Source organism: Anser anser, assembly GCF_964211835.1.
Source record: "Anser anser genome assembly, chromosome: 3".
Lineage (NCBI taxonomy): Eukaryota > Metazoa > Chordata > Aves > Anseriformes > Anatidae > Anser > Anser anser.
The window spans coordinates 92,405,768-92,419,036 of record NC_139722.1 but is presented as its reverse complement, the minus strand read 5'-3'; the positions used below and the strand labels follow the sequence as shown (position 1 = coordinate 92,419,036).

The window sequence follows — 13,269 nt, the reverse complement described above, 5'->3', positions numbered from 1 at the left end:
TTTACCTTGAGAAGGTATGTAGGAATATTGCTGAAATCTACAGGCAACTTCAAGAGGAAGCGAGCTGAGAATTCACCAGTCTGCGGAAAAAGCATAAGACTAATGAGAGCTGGTGTCTAAAACAGAATCACAAATTGAATGCACTAAGGATGAAATATTAACCAAAAAAATGTGTAGGAGCTCATACCAAACAGAAGGGCTGAGTTAAAAGAACATTTCTCAATGGAATTACTGAAGATGAAAAGAAATAATTTACAGATTCCACAGGTATTACATGATAAAACACTTTAAAACCATAAAACATCACTGCCGTGAAGCCTACAGCAACAAGTAGCCAGAGTGCAACAATGTGAATGACAAAAATTAGACTATTCTTTGTTAGGCCCTAAACACAGTTCTATCTTGTCTGTACTCATTTGTGCACAAAGGATCGGTGAGACCTGCAAATGATCTGAAAGCAAAGTTAAAAACTTGACAAAGTTGTAAGAACAGTCAAAATACACACATTTTCCCAAACACTGCAGGTATACATAACAGAATAAACTTTGAGTTGGGTAAGGTGAAAATGTATCAAAATGTTTGTTTTTTTCAGAAGACACAAAGAACTGAGCTAGAATGCTCTCTGCACTTTCTTTTCAGAAATATGCAATTCTTAACACTTAGAAAACAGTTTATTGAAAATTTGCCAAGCGTCCCCTACATGCTGCTGAATTTTACGCATAAAGTGTATGCAAAGGAAATGGAAAGGATTTCCTTTCTGTTTCATACACTTCCTTAAAGCCAGACTTTGTCCACCTGGTTATGAAGCAATGAAGTTGGCTCTTTTTGAAAAACAAATGGTTGTCTGATTTCCTCCTGTATTAATTTTTTGTCATCCCTATTTTGTAATTCAATAAAATAGCCATAAAGCAGCTATATTTGTCACACTGAATTGGCAGCACCAAAAGCATTAAACATTACTTTTTTGCAACTGAGTACAAAATCTTGAGACAAGTTTGCTTTTTCATTTTAATGCTGCCCTATTTTTGCATATGCATGCTACTTAGTTACATAGTGATCTGTAGGTGAATTTCATCTTAATATTTTAAATGCTTTGCATTGCCAGAGGAATCAACAAGAAAAATCCCATTACAAGAAACGTGCAGTAAACAAATTTAAACATGCGTACATACATAGTATATATTACAATTCTCATTAGAAGTGTGAATGTAAATACTGCAGTAGATTTATACAGGATCTTCTTTATTGTATATGTAGCTATGACCTTGTGGTAGGCAAAAACCTGCAATGTATTTAAATAATGGAATTATCCTTTCCAAAAAATGCAGCAGCAACCTGAAGAAGCAATCACTGACTTTTTGCGTACGCAACACAGGCTGCTTTGATGACAGCTAGGGCACCTGCTTTTTAATCAGATCAAAACAGATATTACAGATAGTGCTTCTTGTCCGGGCTTAACTTTCAAAAAAAAGATGTCATACATCACTGGCCATAAAATCCAGAAAATGATTTCTAGTAAAATAGCAGCTCGAATGGTCTGTTTATGGCCACTGAACATACAAATGGCGTCTGATCAAAACATCAGCTGCTCTGAGATGTGGAAGAAGGTAAGAACGTGCAGGCTAGGTTTTTTATGTGATTCAATCAAGATTATTTTGCAATGTACTACTGCCAGAGAGGTCTTGGACCCAGAGAGTGCAGTCCCTGCTCACATTGCTCAACATCCCCAAACCAGCCAGCAGCTGACCTGACATTACAGGTGAAATCAGATGTAACTTCTGGCCACAGAACTGAGAGATTACATTCAGGTAGCTAATGGGCATCTGTATCAGCTGGTACTCTGCCAACATGGAGCGACTACACTAAATAACAGTTTACCTCTTTGTCATAGTTCTTGGAGATACTGGTATAAAGGTACACAAGCAGATTTGTTCCATTTTGGGACACAGCACTGAACTCAGGCCTTTTCTTCAATGTCTTTTATTTATGTATTAACTCATGTACTTAAGATGATTTGTTTTCATAACACTGTGCAAAGTTCATTCACAAATGATTATTTCACAAGTCTGTTGAGCCACTACCTATTCTTTAGAGACAACAGTAACATGAGTTTCAATGAGTTCCAGAAAGCGGAGGTAACATTCAGTTCCTCTTGATTTTCAGAGAAACACCGCTATTGCACTGGTTGTCAAGACTTAACAAGAGAAGATAGTTGTAAAGGATAGAAAGGAGAACCACAGGTTAATGTCATAGTTTTGTGTTTTAGATATCCATAAACAAGCCTCTGTCACGTAAGTACCGTGTTCACAGAATCTCCAGATTAGACCCTAGAAGGTCATCTTAATAGAGAATATACTTTGAAAACAAAGCAGACTCTACAGAAACCTCACATAGCTCTGCAATCATTAACAGGATTTGCCTCAAAATGTCTTTAAGATTTGATTGAAGTATTTTTTGTTAAGATAACATTTCAAACACCAAAAAAAATCTTTACTCATTCAACACGGACTGATGAAAAAATCCAAAGGCTTTAGTAGATATGACTTTTCCATAAAAAGGAGAAAAAAAGTAGTTTTCTACAGTCTTGAGTGCAATTTTGGCAGCTGCCAAAAGTTAGATAAAATCTGAGTATGGTACAGAAAGCCTTCTGTGCTTCAGTAAAGCAGTTTGATGTTTACAGATGTGGCGAGTTGTTATTCTCTATAGCTGGCATCACAAACATTTAAGAACAAATATACTGATCTATAAATATAAAGATGTGAAATTCTCTCAAACAAAATTTTACTTGGCTTAAAATAAAAAGAAGCTTAGATGGCTTGTCTGAAGACAAAAGAAAAAAATATAAATACAAGTACTGTCAGTTGTAAACATCTTCATGCCACCTGTAACTTAAAGGCAATAGAAGTGACAAAGCTGAATTCTAGGCCCTGAAAAAAGGCGTTGAGAATTCAAATTTCAGATGACATCTATTTCAGAAGATATTGTTTCTGAAGACTAGTATACGTTGAGACTACACTGTTGCTGCAAGTAAGAGGAGTACATGTTCAGCATAAACACAATTATACATTTCCTGATATACCTTACTCCAAAAACTCCATGATAAATACATTACCAGTGGGAAAAACTGATTTTTGCAAAGCTTGCTCCATGCCAGAGAGATCAGTTTAAAAAAAAATAAAATCACACACTAACCAACATGCCTATGCTGCCAATAGCCTCAGTTTAGAAGACTGAGATGGTATACATGGAATATTTCTACGTAGCATGGCACATCGCCCAGGCAAAGGATGCAGTTTCAGGAAGCAGATAAGCCAGTTTAATGTCTGATTGTCATGTGAAGCCATGGCACTACCAAGTCACTGCTCTTGCCTGTATTACCTCCTCCCGTCCTTCTGCAGGAAATTAGTATTTTTTTTCCATCTATTTAGGCTCCTGGAACAACGTATCTCAGCTTAGACAAGTTCCAGAGAGATACAGACAACTGCAGATACCTATTAAATCAGCTCAACCTTAACATGGAACCACGCTCTAATACGCCCTACCTCTAAGCAGGGCATCCTACCCATGCAGCTACTCTGCCTCTCAAATCTTCATAGAGGTAAACCTTCCATGTAGCATTGTATTGTACCCTGTAAATGCTGCACAGGCTTTTCAAGAATTTATCATTTTGTCTATAAATCAGATGAACTAAGAGATCAGGTTGAAAAACAGTTGCTCACCTGAAAACCTGGTTCAAGCAAGGTAGAGGAATGACAGCAATGGACAAAACAGAGAGCACTGAGAGTAAGCTGGAGTCAAACAAGATTTATTCAAAGGAAACATATAGCAAGGAGATGCACACAAACTTGGTTTTCCAAGGCTGTTATTTATTAAAATAAATAAGGCTGTTATTTATTAAAATAAAAAGATCACTAAAAGCATTTTAGTAGCAATATTCTTACCCAGTTGTTCTTTTTGCCAGCATAGATTTCCATGTTTTCTCCATACTGGGGCTCTTCAAGTAAAGTCTGATATTCAAACATGAGACGCGAGCTCTCACGCAATCGGCTGCACTGAAATTGGTGATACTGCTGCACAAGCTCTTTCACAACAAGCAGGAGGCATTCAGGATTTGAAGGATTCCAAGAAGCTAAATTCTGTTGAATTATAAAATAAAAGAGACTGTATTCGTTTCCAGCAATAAAAAGATCAACACTCTCCCTTCCATATTGATACCAGAGGCAAGTATGCATGTGGAAGCTTGGTGACAAAGCTAAAACAGTATTACATGCAAAGGTTATAACATGCTTTGGAAGGAAACCAGGTCAAACAGCAAATGCAAGCCTTAATGTGAAATGAGAATCCATATAGGGACCTACCATAGAACAGGTAACTGGCTTAGTACCAGGCATAAATAGGCTCAAATCACTATACCATTCTTCCCTGAAATTACTGTTGCACCTGAGGACTTGAAAAGTCTGAATTCAAAAAACTAAAACTGATATGAAATATAAATGTATCAGATTAAGTGCAACCCTGTGTAGTATCTGACTCCAAAAATGGTCATCCAATTGAATATGCCAAATTGATGCCAACTATGGAAACTAATTATTCAAACAGTCGATACAGTATTCTGACAGTGACACAGCAAATGAACTCAACGTTGTGTTTACTTCACCTTGACTGTGTCTTTACTACCTTGTTGCATTCCCTTAATACAAACGCCATCCATACAGAAGTCTCTTCCATCTGCCTGGCAGAAGTTTTTATTGCAAGTTGAACAAATATCAGGAAACACAGGTAACAGAAAACAAGTGTTAATACAATTGAAAGTAACTTTTTCAGTAGCAATCTCCCAGCGCAACTACTCTAACATCAACTCTGACCGGCCTTCTATGCAAAACAAGCTCTAGCTGGGAATGCTTTCTGTGTTACAAGACATAGCTAACATAATCAGTGTTACACACCTACTTCTAATTGACCTAGAATGGGTCTCTGTTAATGGCAAATGAGAGCTCATCCTGTACTCCATACTGATAAGAGATAAGACAGTTCTGATGCAAAAAAACAAAAGACAACTCCAGACTGCAGCAAAGCCCGTGTGCTTTATACTTAGGTCCTCAACAGGTCTTGAAGTAAGCTCAGGAGATGTTAACAGCAATGCAGCTTTTTGTCAGCTATGAGCACAAGCAAAATTATTCTGTATTTCAGTAGATCAGACATGTGACAACAAACTAGTTGCAATGGGATTTTAAATTGCATGGATTGTACAACTAACATGAAGATGCTTAGAGATAGTAAAGATGCCTATTTTACAACTATGTTAAGATAAAATATAGAATTTTCAAATAACATTATCTATCAGTATCCAAACTCAAAGTAATTACACGGTTACTTTTCCCGTGGAAATTGCACACATTTCAGATACAAATTATATGCATAATATACATTCTTCTGCAATGACAAAAAAAAACCAACACATTCCTTTTAAAAGTCTTCAGTAGAAATACTGCTTTGGTATGTAGCATTTTCTACAATGAGGACAGAAAATATTTCTGTATTTTGAAGTATTTATCATAAAACTGCTTTGTATAAAAACATATACATAATTATGTTTCCTAGCCTAGGTTAAGTAAAGGAAAGAAGTTAGATTAAAAAAAAAATAAGTGTCCCCTAAAACATAAAAGCTATTCATAATTTGTGTAACACGGGTATCGATAAATACAAATGGCACAGGCTGCCCATAGAGGTTGTTGAGTCTCCATCCTCGGATATACTCAAAACCCAACCAGATGCAGTCCTGGACAACCTGCTTTATCTGATCCTGCCCAAGTTGGCTCCTTCCAACCTCTGCTATTTTGTGATTCTGTGAAGTGGTTTACAAAAAGATCATCAACTGAAACAGGATCTTATCAAGAGATGACTGCATAGTTCTGACTTGAAAAAGAAGAGTTGTGTACAAATTTTATCTTCTCATACTTTTCACCATGCACCTTCAGGTCTACAATGAAGAATACCTGTAGCCTAACAGCTACTGATGTGGCTATTTCCTTTCAAAAAGCTTACGGTTTTTCTTATCGTGGTTCGTACCATAACCCTTTGTAATGGTGTTGTACAGACTTCAGTATATGTGCATGATAAAAATACTTTCTCTTCCTTTATCTCTCCACAACTTAATATTTGTTTTCCTCTGATGTCATATGTTATGCTGTTATCAACATAAGTTTCATTTTCAGCATGCAATTTGTGATGTTCACAAGTCTAATTTGTAAAAACACACTGTCTTCTTCCTCGTAGATGGTAAGAGCACCTATAAAATGGGAATATTAGTATTGCCATATATCTGAAAAGGTGTAGAATATTCTGTAGTAACTGGTGAATGGGTGAGAGAGTAATGAGGTTTTTGTAAGCTTTTCATGTCCACACTAACAAATGACCAGAAGCCCTGTTCTATCAAATCTTCCATCTGCAGCTGATAAAAATTTACTCCTGACTGGAATCTGTTTAAGCTTATCCAATTCTACAAAACATTAGAGAAAATCTGTCAGGTAGACAGCGTCTTCTAGGAAACACATTTTTGTATCATGCAGTCTGAAACCAGACTGTGTATAACCTTAAATTTCCTGTTCCCAAGCTCCTGCTCAAATAAAGCATTTCCAGAAAGCCAGAGGATGTAATATGCCAGTATGTATTGATATCAGCCAGACAAGTGGGAATAACCTTTCCTCCTAATGACACTGCTATAACACAATAGAAATGTTCTGTCAAAGGAAATGACCAACAATATTTTAATAACTGACCTAAATGCGACTGTACCTTTTGTTTTTTAAATAACATTACACTACAGACCAAAAAAAGAGCAAGAGGAAATCCATTGTCATTTGTCCAGCCTGGAGCTGCAGTATTGCTCTCTTTAAAGAGTTCAAGAATGCTGCATTAAAAACAGTGTTTACGTTGTACTGCTTTACAGCTACAGGAATTAAAATGAATGATTTGACTCTAGGATCTTTACTAAATACTTTCCATTCAGCAACTGAAGAGTCCAAGTATGAACTGGTTATAAATACAGGTTGCCTAGAGAAAAACCAAACTACCCACCTAGTACATGCAGCAATTCCAGTGCATTCTCACTGATGCAAGAGTAAATACTGTGTCTACACAAGTTTTCTATAACAAGGGTTCTGCTTTAAACATATCTTCTTTTTTTAACTTTATAGTTATATTATTGTAGTACTTGCTACCTGGCAATTGGCCATGACATTTCTAGTCAGTTTGCTAACTTTTCAGAAGTACTGTTCCTTTCAGAAGATCTAAATTTATGATTTCTAAACACAAACTCCTCAGAATACAATGACATACTTATATGTGAAATCTTTTAAAATATCTTTAAGTGTTATTTGCCCTAAGCACTGCTCATTCATCTGAAAAGACTTTAACCATTTCACTGTTATCCAATTTCAACAGCATGGCAAAAACACGTTATATTGCTCTTTCACAGCTTCAAAGAGTACCTTCTTTTATCTTTTTATTTTTGAAATCAAAGAAAGTAAGCAACCACCTATAACATACAATGTAGAAACATAACTGAGGCAGAATTTGATGTTTATCAAGCTGATCCCTTGTAAAATATCCTAATCGGTACAGCTTCTGCATTAGTATTCTTCTGAGAACATACACAAATTTGTCACTTCAGTCAACGACAGCAGTGTCCCTGCAACGGTAAACTGGCCTCTTTCTTTAGAGATAAAAGGATGTTCTAAATAACATTTTATTTAGCAACATAGTATTGGATAGTACCATTTGGAAGTTGTTTTAATAAGTAAAATCTTAAACTAAAGGCTTCAGAGAAGATGAAAAAAGAGGCAGCATGTTTCCTTCATTCTGCCTGCCTGTTTGCCTTAAGCCTGCTTTCCAACCATGGCCAACACAGTTCTCATAAGAAACAATATTTTAAAATACTTAAAGCATAAGAAGAACAAAGTGAGCTTCCAGTGTTTCCGTGTTCCATGGCTTCAAGTTTTGCCACAAAGAATTGCATAAGAACTATGCTCTGAATGCAAATTCAGAATTATGAGAGTTTTAGTCATTGCTGCTTCAGAAAAATCCTGGACATACAGAAACACACATAACCTCATTTTCTACAGCCAGACTGCTAAAACCTGTCAGGTATGAAAAACCCTATTAAATAAATAACCAGCAAATATGTACACAGTAGAAGACATGTTATTTTCCATGGTTTTTACCTATATCTCCTGTTTTGCTCACCAGGACCTTTAATTTTGTCTCTGACAAAATGTATACTTTCATGTCATTTTAACCAAATCTCACATATGCTGGAAAGAGAAACATTTTTTAACTGACATTGCTATAAAATTGCAATAAAAATCAATTTTTTATCAAAGAATTGAGCACACTGACTGGAGTATTGACAGTATTCTAAATTACATATTTCACTCAATAAATCTTTTCTAATTTGAAATGAGATTTCTGCAGACTTTCCAGAGAGTTAATCAAATTTTACAGAACAATCAGTAATGCATTTAAAATAAAGAAATCCAGACTTGGATCCAATTCCTTGTTCTGTTTGCCAAGAGATATTTTTAAATGAACCCTGCAGTGAAAACTCTACCTTACTCAAAAGTTAGCCAGTAAAACAATATACAGCTGTGAACCAACTCATACCGTGCATCCACCACTAGTTCTGCATTCATGGCCATGCCCACTCTTAGATACACATCTCAGAGTGGCTGCAACCATTTTTAATATTAGTACTTTTTTTTTTTTTTTAACTATATTGTGGAAGCATTTGCCTCTCTTCTGAGCCCATGGATGAGGCTTAATTAAACAATTCTCTTCTGTCTAGGCACCAACTCACACTTCCATCCATAATTTCCACTACAGCTAGGAGCAATACCACACTTTAAATCTTAACTTAAACCTTCTAATTGGCTTTCAGCTTGCCAGACTACAACTTGTGTAACTTTAATTTTCTAAAAAGGGAAATTGTTACCTCATCTTGAGCAGTTTATTTACTATAGTAGCAGGTTAAAAGCATGAGAAGATGACTACGTATTTTTTGTGGAGCCTGAAACCTGGTGATGTCTTCTGTGATGGCTAATCCCCATTTTTCCAGTTGGTGAATTACTTTAAAACAGTGGGGTTACACTGCTCTACAGGAAAAGTAAGGGAGCTTGACCTTCCATATGACAGAGAATGGACTCCAGAAACTTCACTACCAACCCATGTAGCTACGGTCATACAGAAGCTGGCCACTAACTACCTAACCATCAGTAAGCATCTCACCAGAAGGAAGGTGGATATTCTACGGTCACGGAAGCTTCTCTGGCAATTGCTAACTTGATTCATCGGTGGATTAAGTTACAGGAAGAGGTCTTTAAAGAAATTAGTTATTTAAACCTCGGAGTAATTATTAATAGCATGTACATCCACTACATGTACACTACATCCACTGCTCAACCTCACATGTGCTGAATGGCAATATAAATGAAAATACAGCATCCAGTTACTATACAGAGACTAGAAGAGCATTAAACTATGTCTAAATTAGCCAAGTCCAAAGTGATTCAGGAAATCTGTTCTGAAGATTGCCAAATATTAAACAAGCTCGCTGAAGAGCATAAATTTCACTAAGAAGAAAACCCTACAGATTTTGTTGGGGACCAAAAGTCCATCTTCAAACTCCCTTGCTCTTGATCCTGTCTACTGACAGAAGCTGGCTGCATTATAAGCCAGCAGTTTGATAGGGAGAGGTTTTTGGACCATGAGATAAGACCAAAGTGTTGAGAAAAATCAATTCGCTTCAAATGTACATAAAGAGGCAGAGTTAAGATATTATAAGGCCACCCACAGAGAATGCAATCTACGCCATTTCAACAGCAATTCATTTGAATAAATACCAATGATACCAACTGGATTTCAAAAAGAGACAAAATTTGCAGCCAGACTATATCACTTTTAATGAGATCTTCATAGAGGTAAGACAAGTGAAACAAACAAACAAACAAAAAAACCAGTAGCTTCTCATCCCTTCTATGAAAGCCATGCAAAATTTAGCTTTCCAAGGTAGCCACAATGTTCAACTTCTGGCAAAGTAACCCCATTTAAGTTTTGTTTTGGAACATTTTGTGCTTTGCAGTCCTTCCTGTGTCCTTTCAAAAAGCTAATCAAGAACCTATGCAAACTACTCAGTGTCAGTGATTACCCTTTCCCCCTTTTCTTCAAACTATGAAGTGCATACTTTTCAATAAGCAGCTATTTCACAGCCACTGTCACAAGTTATTGCTTATTTCATAACTTCAGGCAATGTCTGCAGCAAACTATAATTCTACACTATCAGAAAGAAAATACGATAATTTCTAATTGATCTGAAGTTGTTTTTCTTTGAAATGTGTTTAAATATCCAGGTTGCCAGAATTTCTTCCAGGAATGTGATTTTAAAGAAGACAGATTGTAACTGTTTTTCCTGGCTATACTACAGGAAACAACAGCAAGATCTTATTTTAAGTTGGTGTACTTTTATATTTCTAAGCAAGAAATTAAGTTTCACAAGAAAATGTCAGTAAACAAAACCTCCCAGGCCTATAACAGTGGTAACGCATTTCTATACCATCTTCCATCTAGAATTACCATAAAGAATAATGTAAGTACAGATTTGCATTTTGTTTATATCTGCACACCACACACACGCAACTTGTATCCCATGGTGGCTTAAAAGCAATACCCAGGGTAAGTTTTTACCTGAAATGAGAAAGATCACGCTGATATCAGTGCTTACGCTCCATATAATTACAAAGGAGATATAGGTCCAGTGGTTACAGTATTAGTCTACAAACTGGGATATCTGGTTTCAGTTCCTGCTCTGCTACAGTCTTCATGGGCCACCACGGGGAAATTGCTCACAGAAAAAGGCACAGGATAATTATCTGCCATATGCTCACATCTTTCTATCAACAGATATTTTTCACAGTATTCACAGGGCTGGAGTGTTATAACAACTTTAAAGGCTTCAGTTTCTTAGCAGCCAGCACTTAAACATCCTACAGGCTGCAGTTTCAAATCAATCACTGTAAACCTACATGCCATCTACTTGTCATCCTGTTTTCACAGGTTCTTCTTATCCCCCTCCCGCAAAGCACCACTGGTACAACTTTCTGGAGTGATATACTTGAAATGATCATTTTTGGGCATAAGCAAACATCAAAGACTTAACATTGCATGAAAACAGTTCAACTCAGGAGCACTTCTGTCATGGTAAATATCACTGAAGAAATTACAGACCTGGTGTGCTCGACTTGCTGTTATGTACAACAGATGAAAAGTTTGCATAAAGCAACACTTGGGATAGTCTTTTTTTTTTTTTTTTTTTTTTAGTGAGAGGCTGTAAAAACTGGATGCACAAACTATACGAGCCTGTAAATGCTTTCCCAAAATCTCAAATACCTGAAGGCCTTGAATTAGCATGAGAGTATGCAGCAAGTGAACAACACATGAATAGAATATTAACAATTTAATTCTGCTTTCCATAAAGTACCTTACCTTTGGTATACCCAAATGATTTTCCATCATTTCTTCTACTGGCCAGACAGTGTGATTCTTGATTAATGATTACATACCCAATGCAATTCTAAAATAACACTTGGAAAATCTGACAAACAGAACACTCTTCAGAATTCACTGAGAATAAATGCATCGCTTCCTCTCAAGTACCACTCACCAGAAATAGGAGAGAACACAACTTCCAAAGGTTACTACAAATTACTCCTATGCCTTGCTGTGGAAGGCTGCTCTGGAGATGTAGGAACTGTGACACTGAGCCCAGAAGAGCATTTTGAAGTTGTGTACTCTTCCTGAAAGTCTGCTTCCGCCACAGAGCACTCTTACAATATAATCAGACGCTCAGAAGCTACTACTGCCTACCATCACAAGAGAGAGAGTACAATACTGTCTAATTAATCTTCTGAAGACTTGGCATGCAAGATATTTCTCATCCTATTTTGCTAAGGAATTACAGCAAAATCTGTCCCTTTCCAGATCTGCCGGTGGAGCTCTCCCAGACTGGGCCTTTACCTGCTCTGAGAAGGAATTTCTTAATTCCCTCAACACACAGATCCTGGGATAGGGACTCCAATCTACTCGTCATTAGTTAACCCAAGTCAGCACACAGCCTTGGGAATCTGTTACCATAGGTGGACATGTCTAACCAGCACAGCAAGTAAAAGAACAAAGCATTAAGAAAAAAATAATTTCAAAACAAGACACACGCACGCACATCTTTTACCTAAAGATCTACTCATCATGCATGGATGGCAGCATGAACAGGCCCAAGCTGTCAGACCCCAAGCGCACCAGAGAGCAGACCACTGCCTCCATATTCAAGCTTTACCTCACAAGGCCCTTTTAAAATAGCAAGTTTTTCACTCTTATCAGTTCTTGAGCTCTTCCTTTCCTGTGAAAACCAGTAATTTTAGCTACAGCTAATATTTTTGGTATGGTCCAGTAACGTCCCTCAAGCTTTTGTTTTTGGGTGGCATATACAGAACTGTTCCTTCTAACCATTCCACTCCCCATCCCCTCCCCAAATCCCATAAATTAAAATCAATGTATCATATTGTGGATCTCACTGGCGAAGCTAACACGAAGCATTTGCATTTTACTTCCATATTTGTACTACAAGAGAGCTTATAGAGCCTTGAAAATGCAGTCCCTGAAGAAAACACCATTTTGTAAAAGTGATAAGACACTGGAAATTATTTTTTTCTCTACTATATTGGACAAATTAACGCAAATGAGTGATCCCTTCTTGAAAAGCAGTATAACAAAAAACCCCACTCATTTGGTTCCATCATGCAAGTAAAAGCTGCATCTCTGTAAAGACAGGTATATATGGCAAAATTCATGTAAAATGATAATAACACTAATACTGCAAATAAAAGTTAACATGATGTTAACTTCAATGGTAATAGATTTCTGTAGTTATCTTTAAAAAAAAAAGAGCAGATATGCCTGAGGAACTGAGATGGAAGATAGGGAGGAAACGCAGGCATACAAGCATGTAAAGAATAAGTAAAATCAGGAGGTTTTGAAACAAATACAAGCTGAAACTTAGACCAGCAAAAGGTAAACAAAATATTGTTTGAATCTTCCTCCACGTAGGGAAATAATAGATCCTTTGAAAATAGCCTTGTGTGCAAAGATATTTCTTTGCCTCAGCAGTATCTTGTGAACGAAAGAACCTGCAGGGTCTTAAGCCATTCCCATGGGTAAAAAAAT

General features: G+C 36.7%; 1 protein-coding gene across 4 annotated transcripts in view; it reads right to left on the bottom strand.

The window, feature by feature from the left end:
• Window positions 1–13,269, bottom strand: part of BABAM2 (BRISC and BRCA1 A complex member 2) — a 168,462-nt gene that overhangs the window by 117,556 nt on the left and 37,637 nt on the right. For all 4 annotated transcript variants that reach the window (XM_083832075.1, XM_083832076.1, XM_083832077.1 and 1 more), the window contains exons 5-6: window positions 3,942–4,136; window positions 6–80 (exon numbers count right to left, since the gene is read on the bottom strand). In XM_083832075.1, coding sequence (XP_083688201.1) covers window positions 6–80; window positions 3,942–4,136 — 270 coding nt within the window. The remainder of the gene's footprint in view (window positions 1–5; window positions 81–3,941; window positions 4,137–13,269) is intronic.